Consider the following 27,282-nt stretch of genomic DNA (forward strand, 5'->3'; position numbering starts at 1 on the left):
CACCGGCTTGACTTGCTTGGTCTCTGCAATGCGGAGTGTCCATTGAAGAGCTACGCTGTCTGGCTTCACTGCTCAGTGCTCTCGTTACAGCGTGCTGAAGTGATGAGCTCACATCTGCTTCGAGTTGCTTGGCCACAGTTCTGTTCTGTTGTCTTCGGACATAATCAAGTCTGGATTTGCGGTCAGTCGACCTTTCCTGGTTGTTGTTGTTTCTGTCACTCAACTTCTTCAAGCCTGACGGCTTGTCTTTTTCTGCTGTTTCTTTGCTGTTTAACATCGCCGTGTTGGTGGGGCTCCCTGTTGGGCTGATGCCAGGTCTCAGATTGGGGCCCTCAAATAAGAAGTTGTCTGGGATAGGTGACAGGAAGTTTCCATGATTCCCTGTGAGTTTTACAGGGTCGTTTTGGAGACAGTGGTCATCAGGATTCGTTTCAACATCCACCACTTCACCCAAGGTAGGGACAACTGATTCCTCCAAGCAAAGACTCTCTTCTGTGGGCTGATCACAGCATTCCTTAGACGGAGACTTAGACGATTCGTCATCTGCATCATCAGAGTCTGAGCCGAGGGCAGTACCCCCTGCTCCTGCCTTGAAAGGTTTGCCTGCAGCGCATGCCTGTTTGGGGACTGTTGCCTGTGGACCGCACTTGACTCCAAGAGAGTATATGCCTTCATTGGAGGTCATGCAGTCTTTGTAATGTGGGCCAGAAGCAAGTGAGGACTGCTCCTTGGGGCTGCGCATTTGGAGCCGCTTTAGACCCCTCAGAATGTGGCCTTCCTTCAACCCCATATCAAGCTGCTCGACAGGAACTGAGTGATTGGCGGACACAGACCCAGCACTCATCCTCTTCTCCCGGCTTATTGCACACTGTGAGTGACAAGAAATTCACAAATCATGAAATGGCAATAACCCATGCATCTTTTTTTTTTCAAATGCCGAATTTTAAGCCGTAGCTTTGCATGGGGTTGACATGGTGATTATTATTATTAAATTATCAATATTTACCACAGATGCCAAAAACGTATTCTTGACGCCGCCCCGGTTGACAAGCTAATTAATCTACAGTACAGGTGAATATCAAAACCCACCTGTTTAGAAGAGCCCCGTCCCTCTGCCCAAGTGTGAGATCCACTGGAGTACTCGCTACCAGCACTGGACAATGATGCCTCACTGCCACTACCACTGCAGCTGCTGCGTGGGCACGTTAGACTGAGGAGGCTGGGCCATCTCCCTGCAGGAACGCCTGCCTTTCCGTTCCGCTGCCCCTCCTGGAACGCATCAAATCATAACGTGGTATTGTCAGCAAACAAGAATGAAAGAAATTACTATTACAACAATTTAGGTAATTAGCTGACACTCTTATCAAGAGCAACTTACAATAAGCAGGGTAAATAATCACACACATGGAATGTAGAGAGAACAGTGTAGTACCTCACTAGCAACTGACAGAGTGAATAGATATGCAGTATCTATTCACTCTGTGAATCAATTCTGAATAATTGTTGTGCTAGTAAAAAATGGCAATTGGAGGCTGGTGTGTGCTGCAAAACCATGAGTGTTAATTTGGACCTGTATGGAGACAATGGATTTATACTTTGGCATACAATGTAGTTGTGTGCCGAAAATAGCAGATCTATAAGCTCACAACATCCATTTATGTTTGTGTGAGCTTGTAGATCGGGTTCGATTTTCAGCACGTGACTCCATCAAAGTATAACTCGGGCACAAGAGTCTATTTTATCTCTTCATCTTTAAATTAATACTCTGGATTTTGCAGTGTATGTGTGGTTGCATAGTGTATGTCAAATCAAATAATCTTGATTATGTGATATAGTGCCAGACAGCAGCCAAGGGAAATGCTTATTCACAAATCATATTATTAGTTAATATCACAAAGTATCAGTGGTGATCCGGCCATTCAGCATTTCTCACACACATCATTTTGAATGGAGTACTTGTGTGTTCATCCACAATATGCCTGCCTCAACACAAACTGGGAGGGAGCCCGCCTAGCTCTCCATTTATATTTGTCACAGATCTCAAAGAATCAATACGGTGGATACATCGCTGTCTCTTTCCATCTAAAGGCTAATTGAGGAGAAGAATGACATTTTCCACTCGGCTGGTCAGGGTGCTTCCTGGTTTATAATGTTCCTAGTCATTTTTCCCTTTGCTTGCAGGTAATGTCATGATTACATTTCAGAAACCAACCAGCTTAAGCTATTTTCTTTTAGAGCAGCAGTGGTTGTCAACTTCACATATTAATTCTATCTTAGACCAGGTTTATGCAATTAGCTACCTGTTAATAATAGAAAACTAGTAGTTGTCTGGGTCCCTGCGAGCATACATAAAAATCATTGTTTTTGAGAAGCCTCTGTTGCAAAAAACTGCTATCCACGGAACCATGATCCACTGTTATTCATATTCAGCTATTCATTTTTGCACTCCACAAATGACAAGTACAAGGTGAGTAAAGCCTGATTCATACTTCGTCATGACGGCACCGCATGCCGAAAATAGCAGACCTACGAGGTCACAACATGCTGCAGACGCTACGCATTGTGAGATTGTACTGTGTCATGCGACAGAACATTAAGGCTTTATACTTGTGTTGGGTTGAACCATGCAATGACACGATTTGTATGCAGAATACTCCCTTCATACTGACTTCCTGATATTGAAGGATATGGACGATATGATATTGTCCTTAAAACTTTGATTTATTGATTGAATGCTTTATTAATAAGTTAGTTAACAGTACAGGTAGTACATTGATTGATTGAAAATTTTATTAGGCAAAAGAATGTAAAACAACACAGTTACATTTATAATACTTTTGTCTAAAAGGTCCGACCAAAAAAGTCCTTGCGGACTTGTTTCCGTTGGGATCCTTGAATTAATTTCATAGACATATATAGTAGCAACCAAACAGTTCAAAAATCAACATAAAAATACAGAGAAAAAATACCACTATGTACAAAAAAAGCATGAAAAATAAAAAATATATACAAAAAAAGGGGAGGGGGGGGGTCGTCTTTCTACAGGGAAACTGGTACTAGCTCCTCTTTTGGCCTCCAGAAAGATGAGTTTTTAGGGCTGTTTTGAATGGGCCCAGCGAACTGCATTTTTTGAGGGATGGGGTTAGACTATTCCATACCTTGGTGGCTGTGCTGTAGAAGGAGAATTTGCCCATGTTTGTTTTATGGGTGGGTGGTACCAGATTGTTGTTTACGCTCCCTCTAGTTTCGTGACTGTGGGTGTCACTAACTTTTTCGAGGTATTTATACAGATATGCGGGTATAGGGGGCATTTCGGGCAAATCTGCATTTACAATTTTGAAGACCAGTCCCATTTTTAGTTGGTTAACCCTGTCTTCCACCCTGAGCCAGCCTAGGCTGGCAAAGTGAGTGGGAGAGAGGTGGGTCATGGGCCCCAGTCCGAGAAGTAGTCGAATCAGTTTGTTTTGGGAGGTTTGAAGCTTAGTCTTCAGTGACACTGAGGTGTTGGAGTACCAAGAGGAGCAAGCATAGACAAAAAGGGGCTGAATCAGGGCCCCTGAGAGGGTCCTGAGGGCCTGGGGGTTGACAAAAGAGGAAACTCTGCCCATAAATCTGGTTCTCTGGTTTACTCTTTTGACCACCTTTGTTGCCATGCTTTCACCTGTCAGGTATTTGTCAAGAATACATCCCAAATAGGTAATCTCTTCTTTGCTAGTGATGATTGTGTCATCGACTTTGACCTTGAAGTCATTTACCTTCATTTTACTGAGGGAATGTTTGGTCCCAAAGAGAATGGATTCAGTTTTCCCAAGGTGTAGTGACAGTTTTTTATCGGTAAGCACAGTTAAAAGAACAGTTAAAGGTTATGCTAAAAGGTTAACACAAAAAGCCCTCGGGGGCTTGTTTCCAATGTGGTCCATTGTACACTGTATTTGCCGTTTCACTTGTGCATTGTTATTGTCCTATGATCCATGTGGCATCCTAACCGGAACCAATGCCTCCATGTCCTAGAGTGTCTAACTCTGACAGTAGATACTTAATCTCATTGTGGTGTAATTCAGTTATATCTGCCGCGACAGGATGACATATTGTAATGTACACAAGACAACAGCTTTCTGACAGTGCCAGTGGGACTGTGGCAATTGCTGTGCCCGTTTGTCACAAGTGCCACATTTTGTCAGCTCTTGAGATGAATCATTTAGTAATACTTTCTACTTAGAATTGGCAGAGAATAAAATAAAATGACCCGCACACCGTCTGCACTTGCACAATAGGAACACTTTTATTTAAGCAACGCTTCGGTCACATAGACCTTCTTCAGGCATTTGAATTGGCAAAAAGTACAACTATGTAAAAGAGCTGGAATCAGGATACCAGGGAATGTTCATTCATTCATTCATTCATCCATCCATTGATTAAGAAAAGAGCAGTTGAACAAATGTTATATGATACAGTGCAACACGATACAGCACTGGATGGTACACTACAATATGACGGAAATACAATAATATTTATGATACAAAATGTTAAATAATCAGTGCCTCACATGAGTTTTGATTACCTATACCAACAAAAATGTACGGGGGTCCTCCAGATAGTCTGTTAGCATCATTCTATATTAAAATTGGCTGAAGTGAGGACGGGCCGGCGGACGGGCCTCTGACGTCACGCTCATGTCACTACGTCGTCACGCTCATGTCACCATGATTCAGCCATAACCATATAAGGACTTCCCAATGCAGCTACGCCCAAATATGGAGTGTGTTGTCTAACCTCAATGTCGTCATGGCATCAGGCGCAAACATATCAGTCAGCTCCATATATGGGTACAAAAGGGGGCATGCCCACATATACTGATGACATCAGGGATCTCCATATATGGGCATAAAAGGGACAAGGACTGACCGATACATAGATCTCCATATATGGGCATATCAGTTGGATCGGCGGTGCAACGTAGGTGTGAGATACCTCTAGTATCTCTAAAAGTTAGTTATTTGAATTAGTATTAACCTTTGCAAAAATCCATAGGGCAAGGAAGAACTGATTAATGGCTAAAGGGGTGTGTTACTATCCCAGCAGGAATTCTAATAACACCATGAAAGGTAATCTTTCCCCCATCAGCAGACATGAGAGGTTAACCCTACATTATTGGACAAATCAAACAACATGAGAGTGGAGAGCTCATTTAAGCCACTGAACAAATAATGTGGTGAACTACCAGTACATAATGACATCATGTCGTCGGTGTTGGGTGGAAACCTAGTATTTATTGTATGTACAAATCCGTTACTTTTCAGTTCTCATTAGTCACTATAACAAGTTCTTGTTAATTCTTGCCATTGGTAAAATATTTATAAAATTCACAGACATACTTAACCACTTTCAACCGGTGTCCCTATTTTGGGCATGTCATTATAGGAAATCATTTAAAAAAAATAGCAAAAAATGAAAAAGAAGCCGAGCTACACCAGTTGTGAGCTTGTACAGCAGATACGATATATGTTTGATACGCTTGTATGAATAAGTATAAAATGATCAATAGCATTAATTTATGAAAAAACAAAAAGTGTGGAATTATGGTTTCTGCTGATGAATGCCAGCTTTCTAGTTTCACTTCTTATAGCTGGCTGGCTTCAAGCCACAGAAATTATAGTAGGTTCACTGTTAGGTGGGTTATGTGTAATGTAAGAAAAAATTTAAGACAAACTAGAGGGAGGCAAAATAAATAAATACAAATAAAAATTAAAATACAAAAGTGAAAATTATTTAGGTTGAAAGTGACTAATGAATGTGCTGTATGGTTGCAGAAAAGAACATGTGTCTCACACACTGTGGCGTGGAAAGAGATGCACTCAGCGCCTATCTAAAATCAGATTATTCTGTAAAAAAAAAAAAACATTCCGAGATGGAGAAAATATGCACAAAAGAACAGAATTTGCTAGGGGGTTGGAAATGTGCATCCCCTGGAACCCCAAATGATGCCGTTGGACATTGCTGAGCACTTGTGGCATCTTCCACTGATGAGGAGCTGGCACAGTTCACTGGCGTGCTGAAGACGCAGCCTGCATCGTGCCACTTCCAATTGGAATGTCCCGCGGACATCAAGTGGTTGACGCCTTGCGACCCCATTTAAAACAGCATTGATCCCTTTCAAGGCTGCCATCGCCAGCTTCCTCTCAAAGTCATTAGTGTCATCTGTTAGCTATAATTAATGTGAATAGGAAATAATTGCATGAGGGAGTGTGGGACTAAAGTGATTCGGGCCATTCATTGATATTCAAGTATTATTTCATTATCCGTGCTTAGCCTTTATTCCGCGAGCACTGTGGGAGAATGCCAAATTTGACCACGTGTTGGGGGATTAATCTGGGAACTAATTACAGTCAGCAAGTTGAGGAGTGTCCCTGAGATTTGACACAACTGATATGGTCTAACAAAATCGCCCAAAGAGAAAGGAGCTGTATTTTTAATCAAGGGCAATTTAAGGACCCCCCCCCCCCCCAACACACACACACACACACACACACACACACACACACACACACACACACACCATTCATGATTCAAATAGTTTGCAATTTTTAAGAGGACCACTGCATAATAGTGCAGTTCCATTTTTATGGAACCCAGGAATGCTTGCTTTGCAAAGTCAAGGAAGACATACATTTTAAAGATTGTTGAGGGCTAAAAGATAGCAATCAAATAAATGTATAGTTTATCTTTACTTCTAAGTCTATTTTTTTTTACTATATGACAAGTCAAGTCCCAAATCCATAGATACCGGTAGTACAAATAAACCTCATTCTGCTTTTGCCTTGGTCACAAACTTAAACTTACAGTATTGCGTTTCCTTTTCTTACAGTAAGGAGCAGAGCATATTTTTGCTGTCAAAACACAATATTGTGTGAAGATTTTTAAAATGTTTAATTAAAAGTTTATCCAGCCACTTGTGTGATAAGCAACTTTCATATCTTTAGGGCAAAGAAACTGACAGATGAACTAACTGTAAGTGGAATCTATCACATAATTACATCAGAAATGGCCTAGTACATTGTTTCCATAGGGCACCCTCACAGATTAATGTGTAGGAGGCAACCTATACTGTAGGTTGTGCCGCTGCAGTTGTTTTTGAGTTCTGGTTTTAGACCGAATCAGTGTCATGGAGATCCACACTAACCCTAACCCTTTGATTATGAGATATTTTGTGTGCAAGTGAAAATTACTTACGCAACTTGTATCCCCATTATTGTGCAAATAAACTAAACAATAAACAAACTACACTTGCTTCCTGTCGATCTGTGGAAGAACTGAGAAAGAAGAGCATTTTAAAGAAGTCATCAGATATTCTTCTTTAGAATTTAGAAGACAGCATCTAAAGAGTCAGAGGACATTATTTGAACTTGTTCCAAGGCCCCTTCAAACCCCTATATTTATGAGTTATGGGCTGGAAACCTGCGTACATAAATCATGCTTGCCTTTTTCTCATCCAGCTTTCTGTGTCACAATAATACATTGATCAAGAGAGAGGATCATTTCCAATGATGTGGCAACAACTTTACAGAAGATGCTTATACGGTAACAGACTATGCAGCTTCATTTACATTCCATCACATGATGGTGTCGCTTGCGGACAAGAGATCTTCAAGCAAACAAGTTGTCAAAATATGGAGTATAAATTAGGCTAGTCTACTGTGCAGTATATTACATATTGGTAACGTACTCACTGTACATTACATGTGGTCACTCACATCTACTACCCATAACCCTCATGGTCCAACCCCAAAACACATACACAAAAAATAAATTATTACATGAACATAAACCAATAACATTAATCACAATAGACACATAACTCCCCCAACACATTCCCACAGGCAAAAAATAACACGATAACAATAATAGAATAACACTCATACAGTAGGCGCACCCCGAGGCATGCTGGGAAGTCTCTCTTCAGCCACTAACCAAGCACAACACTAAAATAATAAAAACAACAGTAGTAATAGATAGACAGCAGACCTGAATTTGAATGTATGGGACTATTAAAGCTCATTTGCAGAGCATATTTTTATGTAAAACACCACAACAATTATATGTAGCTGCTACATAGCTGGGGCCAGGCTGCTAGAAGTGGGAAAAGCAAGAGATGGAGAAAGATGGAAAATAGCAAGAGGAGGACAAATGAGAAAATACAGGAGGGTGGATCAACAGAACTGTCCCCTTCAAAATGTTCAATAAACCATTTAGTTAGTTACGCAGAGGAAGTCATTGGACTGGACCTATGTGGCAGAGTTTTATTGATGCTACTCATACGCTGATTTGTATCGAACCCAAAATCTTGAGTACTCTACCGACCAAGCTACTCAAGCACACACAGTGCCATTACATTAGCCTGACACTCAGCCTGAATTTTCATTTCGTTTCACTCCATTATTCAGTCTGAAAGCCCTCTCAATGCAGCCGATTTCTGAGATGGGGGCGAGTTTTTTTTTCAAAGACTCTTTGGTGATTGGTTCATACTGGATTATCCCAATCCCGATTCGTCGTACAGATTTTCAACCGAGAAACACCCGCCTTCGACAGCGTCACCAGACCCTGAATGCGAGGCAAACGATTCAGGGGGTGGAGCCAGGCTACCATTACATTGGTCTGATTGCTCTTTATTTCGACGTCGTACTTTATTATTAACCCTAACCCTAACCTTCACCCTGACCTAACATTTGTCAGACTATTGGGGTTTGAGAATAATAGGCTGTTGGACCAAAGGGCAGGCCCCAGCACAGACCATGTTAGCTACTGTCAGTACAAGGATTTAGTGAGAAGAAATAGAACCAAGCAAAAGTGTATTGTTTAATGGAACCAAATGCAGAGTTGTACTTTCACCTGTGCTTATAGTCTCTTGCATTACTCAAGCCAGTTATACAGCCCAGTATAAAACTCATCTACACTCCCAGCTCAATTTCTGTACTACAGTAAGTATCTTGTCTTTGTGATCATCAAAGAGGGGTGATGTCACTAAACCTGCAAGAGAGAGAGAGAGAGAGAGAGAGAGAGAGAGAGAGAGAGAGAGAGAGAGAGAGAGAGAGAGAGAGAGAGAGAGAGACGCAGAGAGATAGTAGAATAGAATAGAATAGAATAGAATAGAATAGAATAGAATAGAATAGCGTACAAGGTTCAAGGTTTAACAATAGTATCAAACCGCCTTGCACATGAATATTGCTGACCCACCCACATCAGCCACATCCACGGCAATGGTTTTCGAGTCCCGATATGACTTCCACTGATGGGAGATTTCGTTAATGACCTGCATCAGTTTGTTATCTGCTGAGTGCATCAGTTCAGCACCTTCAAACTAACTAGGATCCACTTTCTTCTTCTTACATCTTCTTCCCTCTATCTTTACCTCTTGCCCTCTCTGCAGCTCAGCGTTGTGGCCAGTAATTAGTTTGAACTGCTGCTCATTTAGTGTCAGTAGGGAGAAATGGTGTGCCCGGGAGCCAATGAAGTGGAAATCCAGCACACCAAGGCGAGTGTTTTTAATTCTGTTCCAAGATGTTCTGCTCCAGTGAAGATGTTTGGTGGCAAGCAGCAGAGAATGATGGGTCAGGGTGTACTAAGCAGCTCCCAAAGGAGTACGGTAAAGAATGGTGGGTGTACTGGGCAGCTCCCAGAGGAGTACACTAAAGAATGGAGGGGTGTAGGCTACTGGGCAGGTTTAGCTGCATGCTAGTGAAGGATGTTAATATTGTAGGGACTCGTACTCCACAACCCTTTTCTGCCTTAATGAAAGTTATAGGAAAGACATGAGAAGATGATGAAGGAGACATTGTTTTGTCTGGTGAATTCTCATGGGGCCTCATTTATGAATAAGGGTCTTTGACATTCTATGGCGCAGTCACATCAAAGAACAAGAAAATCGATGTAGTCAACTGACTCTGATGTGAAGACCATTGAGGCACCATTGAGCCACAGCTTTGAATTGGATTTGGGGATAAACATAATATGTTTTTGTCCATACACATACAAAAAGATGATACCATAGGTCTAGCATTCAATTATACTTTTTTCATCAGTACCTAAACATTTTGGTGAGTCTGAGGAATTGTTTGGTTAACAACCTCAGCTGAATGCCTGTTGAATTCATCCCCATGCCAGGTTCACAGAAAAATCAATAGTATTTTTAAACAGTCAAATGGGGCCAATAACATTTTATTGTTTATTTTATTTCTCAAGCACCAGGAAGTTTATCTGCAGAAAGAAGCACTGTGCCCAGCTTATCAACTTCCCCAACTCGGGCCCCTCAAGCACCGCTCTAAAGCCCAAATTCAATTCCCATAAGCATGTCTCGCTCAAGTTTAAAAACAAAAACCAATTTCAATAATTCATACATCATCGCCTCCCTGTTCTCTCCTAAACTGATGCACAACTAGAGTTCTAGTCTAATCTATCACCCTCTCCTTCTCTCTCCCTCCTCTCGTCCTCCTCCAGTCTTCAGTGTCAGCGAGCGATGGGGGGGGGGGGGAGTTCTCTCTCCAGCCAGGTCAGAGGAACCACTACAGAGCCTAATGGATTCTGGCCTCTTAGCTCCTGCTGTCTCACACAGCTGAGGCCATGAACTGGTGTCTTGGTACCCGTGGCCCTCGTTTGGTCCGAATGGACTCATTAGTGAGGCGGCCTTGGGCCTAGACTGGTGCTGGAGACAAAAAGGGGCGCTGCAGGGAGGCAGGTCTCGACTCTTGCTACTGTATGTCTGTCACGTAGCGCGTGAATGCTAAATGACACTAGAGGAGAGCAGTGGTCAGTCGATGAGTTCCAAGTGGGAGATAAAGACTAGCTGATGAAGGGAGGGCATGTACCACTGAATGTAATTACATTTACACTCTCTTTCTTATCCAGATCCCTGTACAGTGATTGGGACAGTGGAATAGGTTGGGTTCCAATTCCTACATCAAAAGCATGACAAGAAAATTGTATTAAGGACTGCAAATGGCATTGCATTTGTCATTAGTACAAGTTAAGTTAGACATTCAAGCCTTTTGCATTTCCCTCTACTGCACCATCTATGTTCCCATTTAGAATAGAATAGAATAAAATGGAATAGCAGACAATGTTCAAGGTTTAACAATAGGATAAAATGTAGCAAAATAAAAGATTCAACACTAAAATATATAACTATTTTAATGAAGGAACTTGATGTAGCCAACTGAGATAGGACTTAAATAAGAGCACTATCTGAGAAAAGAAGGTCATCTAAGCATCTATGGTATTCCTGCAGTTGTCAGTGTGGAGAATAAATAGAGACGGGGAGATAAAATACAGGTTTGCAGAGAAGCTGAGTGAGACTAATTTCTCCAAACTGTATCGACTGTTGAATTTCACCACTTTAATCTTCCACTTCTCGCCATGATTTTCCCAGAGGCCATTTTAAGATCTTACTTTGTGCTCTCTACCTTTTCCTTGTTCAAAATGATCTTGCATCATTCTCTCCCTATCCATTTATTTCATGTTCAAACCATGTCTGTTATATGTGTTGTACATCTGACATGCATGGGGTGCAGATTTTTTTTTATGTTTTAAGTTTAATTTTGTATTCTGGACAAATAATTCCATAAAGAAAAGTGGGAAGAAAACACCTCAGACCTGTCAAACAACCTGTAAATCTGTCACAATGTAGTTCTCATTTTGTCACTAAAGCATGTGATGGAAGTGACAGTGACATCCAGTGACATCTCCCCATTAAAGTAGAAAAGCACTCAGAGAGATGCTACTGTATGTACAAGCATACTGTAGGGCTACATTTTGACCTTGCGCTGTGACCTTGACCTCTGATGGAATATATTTAGGTGAGGCTAAAACATCTTAAGTGATGTATGAAAATCTTGACCAGTTCTAATCCCAGACTAACTGGGCTTAGAAATAACCATGCAGCAAATTAATTATGGTGGGTGTACGTACGTAGGACTGTGTCATTTTCTTTTGGCATGCAGGAATGAGTTATCACCCTTATTTATAATGGATTTTGTCTGTTGAATTACTAAAAGTGACTGGTAGGCTGGCTCTGCTTTTACCCTCCACTGTGGCCAATTGAAAACAAAAATAGCTTTCAGCTCTCAGTATGAATTTCACTTCTCTTTCAGTCACTAGATGCAACCCACTGTGTTGCTTCATCACAGAAGGTCAGAACCTCTTTGAGAAGGATTAGGTTTAATTGCTCCATCAAAGTGGAAAATCACACTGCAGGTTGCATGAAATCTTCTTCTCTCATTACAGTGATAACCACAGATTCATATGAAATAATTACAAAACGATTGGGGGCAGAACAGTGTCTCGGTTGTCTCAGGAAATGTTTTGAGGTAGCATTTGCCTTTAGTTTTTTCCATAAAAGTCCCATTTTCATTTAAGTAATAATCAGTTAACAGGGTGCATGAGTCACGTTTCAATCATAAATCAGTCATGATTAGTGAACACAATACAAAGCTACACAAAAAAGTCAATAAGATCCTATTGGTTGACTGATCAATGAAGAGGAAGTATGCACAATTAGTGCCATTGCTGCCCAGCGAGCACACTCAGGTATCGCTTCACCTTTCTTTCTTTTTTTCTCTCTTTTTCTTTTTCTCTTTCTTTCTTTCTTTCCTCCGTACACTTTTTTGTGACTCTAAGTACTTCCACATACTTTGAGCTAGAAACTGCTCAAACTTTAAAATGTACAGCTTTGTGAGGATGTATTTAACTTTTTGAAAATGTTTATGCAGTAGTACTCTTTTAAACATTTAACTTTTTTTAAACATTGACTATAATGGTCTAAGGGGAAAACAGCTTATTTTTTGCACCTGTTCTTTCATACTTTTGCCTAGAAACTTTGTCCAAACACATTTTATAGTTTTTCAGATTTTCCAAAACTAATGGCATATTTTGCTAGAGTGAAGACTGCAGTGTATACTGCTCTGATAGACTCACAGTATTCTTAATGACCTACAGTAGCAATGTTTACTGCTCTGATAGACACAAAGTGTACTTAATGACTTACAGTAGCAATGTTTACTGCTCTCATAGACTCACATTGTACTTACAGTAATGACCTACAGTAGCAATATTTACTGCTCTGATAGACTCAGTGTACTTAATGACCTACAGTTGCACAGGTTATTGCAATTTTTCTATGTTTCCATGGGAAAGGTGTTGTTTGGGAAAGGTGTTGTTTTTGCAATTAATCCAATAATTCTTTAATTATGAGCCATGTACAACCCTAAAAACTGCTCTCCAGAAAAAAGTGGGAAAAAAAGTGGAAATACTCTAATCATTAGAGTGCTATTTAGGGAATATTCATTATAGTCTAATGCATGTTTTGGTGAATATTCCCTAAATAGTCATACTCAAGTGAATAGGCAACTCTTCATAGTCTAATGAATCTGACTATCCAACAGACCACTTTTCAGCATCCTGTAATTATCATTATGGGAATATGACTTCAAACAGATAAGGCTTGGCTTTAGTTAGGCTTAGGGACAACGGTACAGTTCAGTCGAGTCCAGTCTTCATTACAATCAATCCCAGATTGTAATGTTTAACATTGACAACAAGTACACATAAAAACAACAATATGACAAGCCAAACACAGTCAGGAAGATGGCATTCAGCAGGTGCAAGCCAACGCAATGAATCAGTCAACATAATGCTATGTCGGATAGTTCACCAGAACATTATTTGTTCAGTGGCTGAACAAATATGAGCTCTCCAGGACCCCGGTTTTTGTTTGACTGGAACAATAATGGCAGGGGTCTGCAAGTAAGTTTGGCCTTGGGTCAACTGTTTTTCTAAGCCCTTACAGTAGATGGCAGGCCAGAACATAATCAAAGGGTAATTTAAGTTTTTCTTTTACTGGAAGTCCACGGCAGACAGCCTTATAAGACATTTGTGGGAGATGCACAGAATAGATAAAACAAAACAAACTTTTCCATTATTGTGATAATACATGTGTGGACTGACCATGTCGTGTATCCTAACTCATACTAATAATAATTTGACATACTTTTACTCCCATAATTATTACCCCCTCCTCCCAGATGTCACATCATCACATTATTACTGCATTGATTGTTTGCATGCTGGGGGTAGCTACGCTACCTGTGCAGCCTGCTCGAGTGAGCTACCTGCTGCTAATCAGCAAGAGAAAAATGGCGTTTGCGAGGGATCATCTTTCACCGTGCGGAAGATCAGTGTGGCCAGAGATCAGTGTTGCCATATTGTGCGCGAGCAACAAGCAACCAGCTTCATGAAAAAACACAGTAATGCTAATAACACACCAACCCACGCAGAGGAGAATACCTACCTACTCCGAGTCCTCCACAATGATGAGCTGACCCACTCCTCCACAATGACGAGCTTAATCAGAACTTCACCAGACGAAGGCACTCATTCCACTGTGTGTTGTTACACGCCACTTAATGAAAGTAAATCCATCTCTTTCCCTGCGCCGTTGTTGCTTCGGGTGTGTGGCTGTGTGCGCGCGCGAGCGTGTTTCCCCTTGCACCGTGTGTGTGTGTGTGTGTGTGTGTGTGTGTGTGTGTGTGTGTGCGCACGCGAGCGCGCTTCCCCCTGCACGCTGTGCTCCATTCTCACACACACACACACACACACACGCACACACACACACACTACTGAACGCTTTTGTGGGTCTTTTCGAAATCCCGAAGTGGAGTTTTGGTCATTGGAACGGTGATGCACGTCACCCGTTTGTGAAGTAGGTATTTTCAAACCCTGGAGTGGATTTAGGGTAGCGTCAGAGTGTTTGTGTTGGAGCGCCTCAGTGCGGCTGAAGAGTTCATGTGCAACCTCTTGCATGCGTGGCTGTGGCTTTACAGTTTTCCGTTTTCCTTCGCCGTGTCTGTAGGTCTCCAGGGACCCCCAAGGGTCTCCAGGGAACCCCCAAGGGTCTCGTGGGACCCCCAAGGGGTCCGCTATGTTTCGCGGGGGTCCGAAGGGCTCCACGATGTTTCGCGGGTGTCCCAAGACTCCAAGGGGTCCGTGGAAAGAGGGGAGCACAGGACACTCAGCGTTGCCATGTCCTCTGATTATACGCGCATTTGCCTTACTTTTCACCACAGCGTTGCCATGTCTGAAAATCATAAGCGACTTTGCCGTACTTTCACACAATACTCTCTCTCACACTTGGGGTGGCTGTAAGGTGGATCTGCGATGCGAAGTGGACGACGCGTCACACTAGACGAACTTCTAGTTGTTTACAATCGGGTGCTCATCGTGGAGTCTGCAGCTATAAACAGCGTAGCGTTACAAACGGTGAGATCTCTGGCGCTCAACGTCACTTTTTTAATACAACTCTGGCACCGAATGTGTTTATAGCTGTAATACAGCATATCGTCGCTGTCGGGCAGAAACAGCTGGTTGTAGGGCAGAAACTCAAATGTTCCGCTTTTTCTTTCTTCATAAATCAACGCTATTGAACACCCTGTACATTGGACCTATTGACCAATGAAAAGAAGCGCTATCAGACAAAACCTCCTAACTCCATTGGATCCTCAAACTGTTGGTCAAACCAGCTACCACCTAGCCTGGTAAACCCCTACCTCCGGAAATCTCATTTCCATTTGTTTTCAGGAGTGAGTCTGGCATGAGGGTCTGTTTGGGCGTTTCTCCGTCGTCCACAAAATGGACTCGCCTATCAATTTCCAATTTTCTCCTACAAAACCTCTATACAGTACTGTATAGATTTTTCTTTTCCCAAAAATCCCCCCCTATTGGCTATAGTGAAAATAGCAGCTGTACAAGCTCACAACGCGTGACGCGTCGCCGCGTTGTGAGACTTGTACACATCGCCTTGTACATCGGCTATGATTTTTTATGTGATTAATTCACACAGAGAGACACCAAATTTCTCTTTTGGGTCTCGAGCTGAAAAAGGTTTGGGACCCCCTGCAGTAATGTGTATTAAGTTTCCTGTAGCATGCAGAGTCTTGTTGATGATGTAACACTCAGTTTGTGTACCTGGGAGACGGCGTTGGTGGACATTTTAACACGTTGTTGGAACAGAACACTCAGAATCCGGTTTTGCTGTTCCAGGTCAAACACGCGTGTTCTGAGCTTCAGACATTCCTCCTTCAAGTCCTGAAAACAACACAGAAGAGATACACAAGTGATTATGGGATTATAGAATTTACTTTCTCAGACAATCGAAATCCTGTCGTCACAAGTCTCCAGTGTACAAGTGGCTGTGTTTATGAATTTGCAATGTGGTTTTTGAAGCTGTATACATGTGTGGGTGCAGAACAGACATGAAAAGGTTGGAAAGACCCAGGGCTGACAGAGGCTTCACTGATGTCACAGTTGCATATACATATACATATACACACATATATATTTTATTATTGTCTCCCCCCTAGGGAGCGGAGGTCTGGCGCGAGAGAAATCAACAGTCTGTGTTCCAGGTTAAGGTTTTTAACCAATCACGTCGCTTATATTAGGTCATGTGAGGGGGTTGGCCTTAGTTTGCAAATTCTACCATCTTCCACTCCTCCCATGGCGATTGCAATGGGATGCGTCACCAAATTATGTGGCTATGTCACGGTACGTTGACTTCTTTTGGGCTTGTTTTCGTAGCCCTGGCTGCTTGTTTATCTTGCAAAATCTGGAAACACTGGTCCTAACTAGCCTGCACTGGGGCCCGCTGTTACTATGTTATGCCATGAATAGAGTAATAGATATACAATGTGTGAATGTCACCAAAGACCTGGTTTGTTGCCACCTATTGCTGACCAACATTGCTTGTAACTACCTCTGCTTCTACTTCTGTTATTTCTTCTACTCTACCCGAGGTATATGTTCTATACCATTACTGTTATACTTAATGTTATATAAGCTATTTTTAAATTGTATTAGAATTTTAGATGATAGATTATGATTATGGTGATTATGATTTGCATATATGAAATTAGTATTACAAAGTATAGCTGTCCCACTAAAATGTCCCATATTACGTGAACTCACCATATTATTGGGAAACATAGAAGGCGATAGCCCTTGTATTATTTTATATTAAACAAAAATTGTTGTGATGAGCGGTGCTGGAGAGACTTCCTAGAAACATACTTTTGTGTGTGTGTGTGTGTGTGTGTGTGTGTGTGCGTGTGTGCGTGTGTGTGTGTGTGTGTGTGTGTGTGTGTGTAACTCCATCTATGGGAAAAAAAAGGGACACAGACAAACAGACGGGTACAAAAGGTACTCTGATAATGGGTACAATGGGTATTGCATAACCGGGTAGGGCATGGTCCCCGAGTAGGCCTAGTATATATAACATTCTAAGCCATGTTGACATATTGTGACGAGGTGAGCCATATGCCATAGATCATTCTTAGCCTTGCTGACATAAAGCCACTCATCATTGTGACAGCCATGAATCCTCTAATTGATTGTAATGAATAGCTGGATAAGAATGCTTCAATATGACAAACCTTTTGTGTCAGCAGTGCCTGAACGACTTGATTAGCCACCTAGGAGGAGGAGGAGAAGAAGAAGAAGTTCCATGAATTAAAATGCACACTGTGTTATTTTACAGATCTGAAAAATTACACTCATAATTATTACCTTTAGATTATATTTACATTTTTGGCTGTTGCACTGTAGATGGAAGCCATAATTGATGTGCTAAATCTTCTATACCACCGTGTTCTGACCACTCTGGTGCGTTGTCTCAAAAAACTGTTCAACAAGTTAAAAAGAGGAGGGTTGCACTCAGAAATGTCTTTAATGTTCCATATGCCTTAGATTAACTAGATTAAAATGTTTTGGTTATGCAGCCTTCATCATTGCGTGTCAGTGTGCACGACAGACTGATGAAGGCTGGATAGCTGAAACATCTGTGTCAATCTAAGGCATATGAAACAATAAAGAAAACCGTTTTGCTTTTATTTCCGAGTGCAACTCTCCTCTTTTTGATGTGCTAAATTATGTGCCATAAACATCATTATAGAAAAAGCTCATCTATGTTGAAAATGCTTTACAACATGAGTTCCTGCTGAAGACAAATTATGTCGCAGGCCGTTTCGTCTGATTGGTCACGAGTCTCACGACCCATACATCAAACTTGACTTCCTGAAACACTCTCGAAGGCTTATGAATATTTTACATTAAAGTTACTTTAGCAATGACAACTTGGTCTAGCAGCTGGTTGTAGCGGCAGATCTGACACCAGAGCAGCGTCACTTGTTCTACAGTATACTGTATGTTTTAAGGTCCTCAAGGACAAAAAGGTTGTCAGGTTTATTTTTATTTGGTTTGGTGTCTGTTTTTCCCACAGATTTGATGTAAAACAGTATCAACTACAGTACAATATTTTTTTGTGTGTTCCGTATCTCTCTCTAATATTTGAAAGGTATAGCATGGATTATACTTTGAAATTGGAATGCCAATGAAAGAGAAAACAAGATTCTGCTTGGGTGTGCTCAACGAGTCCTTTCATCTATCTGTCAAAAGGAGTCGCCTCAGCTTATTCAAACCATGGCAGGTAGCATTCACAGTGGCCACGCACAGAGAGATATGACTCCCAGGGAAGCAGCTCTGAGAATTCTGCGTCCTCGGCTGGAATACTTTAAATTGTCATGGGCAGCGATCTCCATGGTAACAACAGACATTAGTGAAGCTCTGCCAAAAAACTAAACAAAACAAAACATAAAACAGAGGAGAGCCTGGTCTCTCTAGTGGGCCAACGAGAGAAAGAGAGGACAGGTTAGAGGGGGATGATCATTCGATTCTTTAGGTTTAACATCTGAAGCATCAGACCCTTCTTCCCCAAGGAGTCTGCTCAGCTCCTTATCTCCACGACTATTGAAACTCCCTCCTTATTGGCCCCCTGGCATTCTCACTGAAGCCCCTCCAAATAATAAATGCTGCAGCACGCCCACGTCTTCAACCTCCCAAACCATTCACGTCTCCCCCCTTTTGTGTTCCCTTCATTGGCTTCTGGTTGCTGCAAAACACTGGTGATAACCTACAAGGCAACCAAGGGCATGGCACCCCGTACCGTCAGGGCATGATCCAACCCTACAACCCTTCCTGCTCACTTAGATCAGCTAACACAGGAAGGCTGTTCAAACCTTCCCTAAACACCCTGGCCAATGCTCCACACGTCCTCGACTCTTTTCCTTCTTGGCTCCCAAACTGTAGAATAATCTCCCGATTGCATTCAGAATTGCAGACCTCTTCAGACTCCACTTCTCTCTTTGTATCCCTTCTTGTTTTCAATAGATGCTAATTTACTATGCAGATACTGTATGTTGGTTACATGTTCACCTTTTGTTATTTCAATAAAAAAAAATCCTTGCCGAAAAAGAATGTTATTTACATAGTATGCTGTTTAGACAGATGCTAGGTTTGATTTTTCTTGGTATCCTAGTTTCTTTGAGGCACTACATTGTTCTGTTTGAACTCTACTTATATGACTATTTACCTTGTTGTTTGTTGACTGGGGTTCGTGCTTACTCTGCTCATCTGATGTTACGCTTGTAAAGCTGGCCTTAAAATACAGGATAATCGGGTATCTAGCCATAAACATCAGTTTAGCTCAGGCGCGAATCTCGGGCATAAATATCGTCTAGTGTGAGGCTTCAAAGATCCAATCTTAACCCTCCCGAGTTGCTCACAGGACGGTCGGGCCGCTCTGACCATTTTCAAACATGTTTGATATTTATCTGGATTGCTACTGTATGGAACGGCACAGCGGGGAACTGAGAGAAAGACGCCCGCTGTTCCGATGCAAGGGATGAGGGCCGCTGTGCTGACAACAACCCACTGTCGACACACACACACACACACACGCGCGCGCGCACGCACACACACATACACACTTTTCATAACTGTAGGTTGTTTATGTAGGATGGACAATCAGGTGCAGCTGTGGTGGATCAAATTGACTGACTGCTGATGTCATCACACATCACGTGATGGATATGGGTAAAAAAAATACATAATATATTTTCACCATTCATTCCTTCGTTTATGTAGGCTATTTATTTTATGTTTACCAAATTTCTTCATTTATCACGTAATTCATACAAAATTGAACGAGGTCGAGATGCATACTGTAGCAATATGTTAAGATAAATGATGCTTTATGAAACTATGGACAGACACAGGAACAGAGCAGTCACTGGTGTCATTTGGGGAGCCTGTGTTCTTCCATCACTTTCCAAAATGTTCTCTCCATGTCATTTATAAAAGTAGTGGGTCACACTCTGAGTGGCAAGAGTGAGTTGACTTTTTTATTGTTTCTTACATGTCAGAATGAACAAACAGCCTTCGGACACTGACGAAGGCTAGATAGGCGAAAAGTTTGTAAGAAACAATAAAAAGTCAACTCACTCTTGCCACTCTGAGTGCGACCCACTGCTTTTATAAATGTTGTTGATCTAAAAGGATATCGCATCAGAGAGGTCAGAGTGCGGTGGTAACAAAACGTTTATTTATCTCTCCATGTCATTGACAGTGTCACTGTGCTTGTACAGTAGGTAATTAATTATATCCACGTCGGTTCCAAAGTTGGAGACTTTTAAAATGTACAGATAGTAGCAGCATTGCATTGAATTTCGATTGCTGTCATTTTGTGACACCTACCTACTGTACCAGGTGTGGGGCCTTTAGCGTGCTAGGAACTGGAGTTATGGCTGTTTAAACCCCAGCCAATAGGAACACAGAGGGGGTGCGGCTATTCTAACCAGTGTTGGTGCCGAGTTTGGTGCGGATTGGAGCAATGGTGCGCCTCGCAGGTCCGCATGTTACGTTTGTGACGTCCACCGCCCGAGAATCTGGATAGAAGTGGTGATGCCCTATGATTTTAAAATCATGTAGTGTGTGCATGTTTAAGATTATCTGATAAAAAAAAAACAGGTTTCAAAATCGTTTAAGATTTAAAATATCCTGTAAAAAACCCAATAAACAGATGTAAAAATAATAAAAAAAAATATTTAAAATATCCTGTAGTGTAAGGCCAACACTGCTATAACACTAGATAAGTGCTGCTAAATGCCTAAATTGTAATTGTGACAGATGGAGAGATGGATGCATGGCTGGACGGAGAGGTGTTTGGATGGAGATATATAATCGAGAAAAATAAGCCATACCACCCATTTTGTAAAGTAGGAACTAGTCCACCTGAGTGGGTGGTCTCTCTCTCTCTCTCTCTCCCCTCTCAACTCAAAGCAGCCTCTCGTTCCCTGAACACCCTGAGCTGCGTCCGCCTGGTTCAATTAGAGATGTACGATAGTCTGGTTTTCCCTCCATGGAATTCAGTACAACACAGAGTTGAGCGTTACAGTAGCTTTGAAACTGTCGGCTCCTTGTAGTTCTGGTTCTGCTAGCTACAGTATGAACTTATATAACCCTTGCTGTGTGAGTGTCTGGCACAAACAAACATCAGATTGAAGGCTTTGAAATTAGTGTTTTTTGTTTATCTTGTTCTGCATGGTGACAAGCTCATAACACTGATGGCTGAGACTGATTTGAGTCAGTACTGGATAAGTACAATTTCTGACAGGTAGTTTTGTGTGTGCATGCGTGCTTGCGTTTGTGCATGCGCATGTGACTGTACATGCATGCCTGCCTGCATCTGTGTGAGAGAGCATGTGTTGCCCTACATTTAAAATGCGTGTAAACACACCTTATTCTTTCCAAATGCAGTGTACAGCTGACAGAAAACACTCACCTCATCCAGACAGTGTTCATATTGTTTCCTCTGATTGTCATTCTCCGTCGATAGAGCAGAGTTCTCCGCCTGGAAGAGAAAAACAACTACAGTTAAACACTCTCTACATACCACATGCCTGCCAATATGTTCATGTCCGGCAAATGTTTCCAAGTCATGAAGGACTGAGTACATAAGTCTAGTTGTGACTGAGAAAGCACCTACTACTGCACGTAACATGGCCATGGGATTTAGAGATTCTGACCAAGTGACTGATGTTGGCTTTTGATCACATAATTCCTCTATGGGAAGATCTTCTTTGGCAAGGAGCCTAATGATATTTTGAGACACAAGACATGCGCATGATCTCAACTTGAACCACGTCCTTCACCTTGATGTTGAGGCCCAGAGATGAATAGTGTAAGTTCTATCCCCATCTGAAGACAGACAGACAGACAGACAGACAGACAGACAGACAGACAGACAGACAGACAAATATAGATAGACGGATAGACAGACAGACAGACAGACAGACAGACAGACAGACAGACAGACAGACAGACAGACAGACAGACAGACAGACAGACAGACAGACAGACAGACCATTCCTTATTGTTGCTTTCAATGTGGCTGCAAAGCACCAATTTAACAAAGCTTTAATATGCCATTACAGGAAATAAATAACTTTGATTCAAGTGGTAGTGTTTTTCTTTTTAATTAAGTAGAAGCAGTGCTTTGTGCCTTACATATTAATTATCCATCAACTTAGATTTCCTAAAGGCTCTCTCCCTGTGGGATCAGTGGAAGTGAAGTCTTGCTGGCAAGGGATGGTGTTAAATGGATGACGCTATAAATCTAAGGTGCCAGCCTCCATTTTAGAGAGGGTCTCAGTGTCTGTGAGGATGACACTAAGATACTCCACCCAGGTGTAATTCAATTACTGATAGAAAGGGTTAGCCCGTGCCGTGTGGGAGCAGCATCCATTCCGGGAAGACAGGAGGTGACTTTCCACTGGAATGATGAATGCAGTAAATCTAAGAGAGATTCTAGACCTGCTGTGAGCTGAACATCCAAATCCCTGAGAATTACAAGTGGGTGAGCAAACAGGATTCAAAGAACATCTCAACTCCAATAGTATACCGTCGCTGCAGATTCTTTTTTTATAAAGCTTCTATCCGGCAGCTGTTAGAGCCATGAACAACAAAGACATGGAGAAGAGACAAAAAGAGAAAACAGACCATACAAGGAAAGAAATGTGGATTGGCACTAGAAATTGTAGTCTTCTTGCATAGTGTGATCAACCTAACATTGCTAAATACAAAGTACAGATACTGTTACCACCGCTGGTAATGGTATAGTATAAAGATAAAGGGAAACGGTTATTGCTGATATATACGCTACGCGGCCCTCACACCTACGTTACACCGTTGATTCGACCAATAGGTCTGAGTCATAGTGTTGTACCTGGGCATATTGGTTGGATCGGCGGTTCTGGACAACTGGATATCCGAGTTTGAAGTCGGTCGGTCCCATTTATGCACATGACCATATATGGGCATAGCGGTCGGATCTGTGGCTCCGGACAACCGGATCTCTGTATCTGTCAGTCCTTGTCCCTTTTATGCCCATACTGTATATGGAGATTGCTGATGTCATCAGTATATGCCCATATATGGGCATGCCCCCTTTTGCGCCCATATATGGAGCTGACTGATTTGTTTGCGTCTGATGCCATGACGACACATTGAGGTTAGACAACACACTCCATATTGCGTAGCTGGACCCTGGTTTGTTTATGGTTATGTCTTCATAGTGACGTGGGCGTGGTTTGTTAATTATTATCTCAGAGTGACGTGGCCGTGGTCTGCCCGCCGGCCGGCCAGCCCTCCCATTAACCAATTTTAATATAGGATATACTGCAGATACAAGTTATCTTGCACATACTGTACTGTCATGTTGATGTGACTACTTGTTGCTTTTAGCTCAAAATACTAGGTAGGCCTACTGTTACTATTGCTGCTATAGTATGTGTTTTCTCTTTTCTGCTATAGCATATACATATTTTTCTAAATTTCTTCGAAAATGTTTCCAAAATAGCCGATCTACAAGCTCACAACGCGTTGCAATGTAGATCGGCTATTTTCGAATATCCAAAGTATAAAATAGGGCTTAAATGGTTAATGTTCAGTAATTATTATTGTCCAATAACATGATATACCGTATATGATTCTGAAATGGGCATTCTTCATAATGAGTACTTCTACTTTTGCTACTTTAACTACTAATTAATAGTATTGTACTTTGACTCAAGTAAGATTTTTACTGCAGGACTTTTACTTGAACAGTATTTTTACACTGTGGTATTGTTACTTTTACTTAAATAATAAATTATACTTCTTCCACCACTGCACAGCATGGATCAAGTGGTGGCACTCATTAATTTCCCACGACTGGGCATATTAACTCACAGCAGTGTATAAGAGCTCTGACTGTGTTGTTTCTGAGGAAATAAAACCTTAATGTTTAAAAGGCCATGTTTAGCCCTGCATGCATACTACGGAAAGGTCACTCAAGCCTTGTAAAATAAAGTGCTGGTTGGATCTCACCCCTGCTATTGATGTGATATCACTTTGCTTTCACAAATGAGTTTTATTGATTTACAAGCTGGCAGCAGTGGAAAAAAGAGAAGAAACTATAAAAATACAAAATAAGAACAAGCCATCCAATCTTGTATTCCATTCTTAAAATGGCAGTTGGAGTCAGAGTAATTTCTAGAGTCAATTAGCACTTACAAGAATTTTGATGGAACAAAGACTACGCATAGATGTGGAATCGATACAAAACAAAATTATTAATGAGATTAAGAAATAGGCAAAGGGGAAAAAAGGTATTTCATTTGTTTTAACCACTCAAACCCTACAATATATACTTAGTTGACCGGGGCACCCTGGGGTTTTATACTTGCACCTGCTCTTCAAATCTCTTCGCCAAAAATAGCAGATCTGCAAGCTCACAACACATTGTTACATGTTGTGAGCTTGTAGATATGCTATTTTTGCAATATGCTTGGCCCAGACAAGGGACACTAGGGTTCGTGTGGTAAAGGAAAGTGCAATTTTAATATCCATTACGAAATCAAATGACTTGGCAAGATGGTTATTTGTTTTGCGGTGCACCAGACTTAACAGTTATTGCCACTCTCCCAACTTTTACAACTTGCTACGTTTCCAGTCAACGCTGTTGACTGGAAACTCTTCTGTAAATGCCATGGAGAACGAAGGGCTCTTCTCAATGAGCACAAAGACAGCAAGCATCTCCTGTGTTTACTTATTAATCTTATTTGTGATTCTCAGAGTCAATTCTTCACGGTAGATTATACGGAAGCCCCTGAGTGTGCTGTAATGGCCGGAAAGTAGTTTCAAACTAAATCGAAAAAAAAGAAAAGAAAGGGGGAAAAAACATAACGTTCTCCTCCCGCTTCAACCTTAAAGTTTAATTACAAGTGTGGATTAAAATAAAGGCAGCCTCCGTGAAAAAGGTGACGGTCGGAAAGGCATGGGACATGCTCAGAATTATCCATTAGGGTCTTTAGAGTGGAGGAGGAAATTGAATATGTAATTTAAGTGCATCAGTTTATCTAAGCCGTCCGCATAAACGACACAATTGTTATGTCTGCTCTCTTAAATAGACACTTAATAATTCTGCAGTTGAAGAAACAAACATCGCTTCATTGTACAAACTGGTCATTATCAGAGCTAGCATGCTATTATCATCACATTAGTAGGAGCTTTATATTGTGTTGTGTAACGCTATGAATGAAATGTTAACTCTTTTATTATTTGATCTCATTTGACTGCAAATTATAAAATAAAAACAACAGAGAATGAAAACAAATTAATATTTCTGAATGCTTTTTTGCAACACTGAATTGAATTGTTATTGTTACTCAGTCATTTCTTTCAGTACTAGTTAATCCTAGTTTTATTTTATGAACAACTTTCTCAGCTGCTTTGTTGCTGCCTTGCTCTATATTTAAACAGTTTTTTTCCTGCTCTTAATCTATGAACAGTGATTTCTGCCCTTGGGGGGGCCGGCAGTGGCTCAGGAGGTAGAGTGGACATCTGGGAACCAGAAGTTCCCTGGTATGATCCCCAGCTCCTCCTGTTTCATGTTGAAGTGTCCTGAGCTCTAAATACTTATCCCCTAACTGCTCCCCGTGCGTCCACTGGGGGCTGCACAGGGAGAGACAAGAGATCACTACAACTTATTTTTTTTACAGTGTAGGTCAGTGAGGTAAACGTTTTGAAAACTTTTTTAGTTTTTAGTTTTTAGTAGTAGGCACTAAAACTGCAGTGTTTATAGATTACCAAGCCCTCCAAGGCGTTAAGGGAGTTTGAGGGCTGAACAAGTGGGGCATAATGTGAATGTCCACCATATTAATGCTGGTGTCTGTTCCTTCGTGGGTATATACCCACACAGGGACGTGCAGAGGGATTTGGAGGGGCAGGGTCTGGAATTTCAAAAGGGCACCGAACAATTACCATACTTTTAGGCCTGAAAACCCAAATAACCCAAAATCCTCAACGTCACGCACCCAACAAGCTTTGAACGGAGCAGATTGGACCTTCCGTTCCAGAGATAATTGCCAAAACATCTTGAAAACGGCCACTTTCGCGGGTTTTCTATCGTCGATTTTCGATTGAGTTTTGGCCATTGCGGCCCGTTTTTCTTTAATATCACGGGCTAGGAAGGTCGGATGGCAACAAACTAGATACCTGAGTAAAGTTCACTCGAAGGACTCGAATAATAACTGATCATCATCATACATCTCAAATATAGGTCTACTAGGCTACTAGCCTTTGCTGCTGTTGTCATCTCAAATTGACCAGCCAAACAAAAATTTGATTACGATTTTAGAGAGTTGCTCCAACTTCCTTGGATTAGATCAGAGTGATCAGATGCGATGCGTTTTCAACACAAATGCGCATATTATTGCCAGTCAGCTGTGTAACACTAGCAGGTTAACGATGGCTCGTTGAGCCTGTATGCGTTTGACCACATAGCAATCAACAGCACTAATTAATGTCAGCTGTGTCTTGTCTGTTGTGTGTGTCTCTGTCTGTCTGTCTGTCTGTGTGTTTAATATCCAACTGAATGTATATCAAGTAATTTACTGTAGAGCAGGGGTCTTCAACAGGGGGTCGGGGACCCCTAGGGGGTTCTCAGAGTTACTATAGGGGGGTCTCCAAATCTTTGTGTGACCTTTATCTTTTATTTACATTAACCACATGAACCCTAATATCCCTATATTCTGAGGGGAACATCAGAATAGGTAGACACGACGGTGTCACACGCCTAAAATAGCAGACCTACAAGCTGACAACGCGTCGTGGATGCGACGCATTGTGAGCTTGTAGATCTGCTATTTTTTAAAAACATAATAAATTAATAAATAGCATACTGGATTAAATTTATATAATATAATAATACAGTCCAGGTCCAGGGTCTTCAACATTTTTCAGGTCAAGGACCCCTTAGCTGAGAGAGAGATCAAGCAGGGACCCCCAGTAGGCTACATAGGCTTGTAT

The 27,282-nt window shown here is 41.5% G+C and overlaps 1 protein-coding gene across 2 annotated transcripts in view; it reads right to left on the reverse strand.

Moving 5' to 3' along the window:
- Positions 1-27,282, reverse strand: part of LOC308105628 (nck-associated protein 5-like) — an 83,893-nt gene that overhangs the window by 17,238 nt on the left and 39,373 nt on the right. For both annotated transcript variants that reach the window (XM_080456476.1, XM_080456475.1), the window contains exons 4-8: positions 21,716-21,784; positions 17,472-17,510; positions 16,009-16,128; positions 1,090-1,269; positions 1-868 (exon numbers count right to left, since the gene is read on the reverse strand). The exon at positions 1-868 is cut by the window's left edge and continues 2,092 nt beyond it. In XM_080456476.1, the coding sequence (XP_080312602.1) occupies positions 1-868; positions 1,090-1,269; positions 16,009-16,128; positions 17,472-17,510; positions 21,716-21,784 (1,276 nt within the window). The remainder of the gene's footprint in view (positions 869-1,089; positions 1,270-16,008; positions 16,129-17,471; positions 17,511-21,715; positions 21,785-27,282) is intronic.

The sequence above is a fragment of the Gymnoscopelus braueri genome, assembly GCF_963280865.1.
Source record: "Gymnoscopelus braueri genome assembly, chromosome: 18".
Taxonomy (NCBI): domain Eukaryota; kingdom Metazoa; phylum Chordata; class Actinopteri; order Myctophiformes; family Myctophidae; genus Gymnoscopelus; species Gymnoscopelus braueri.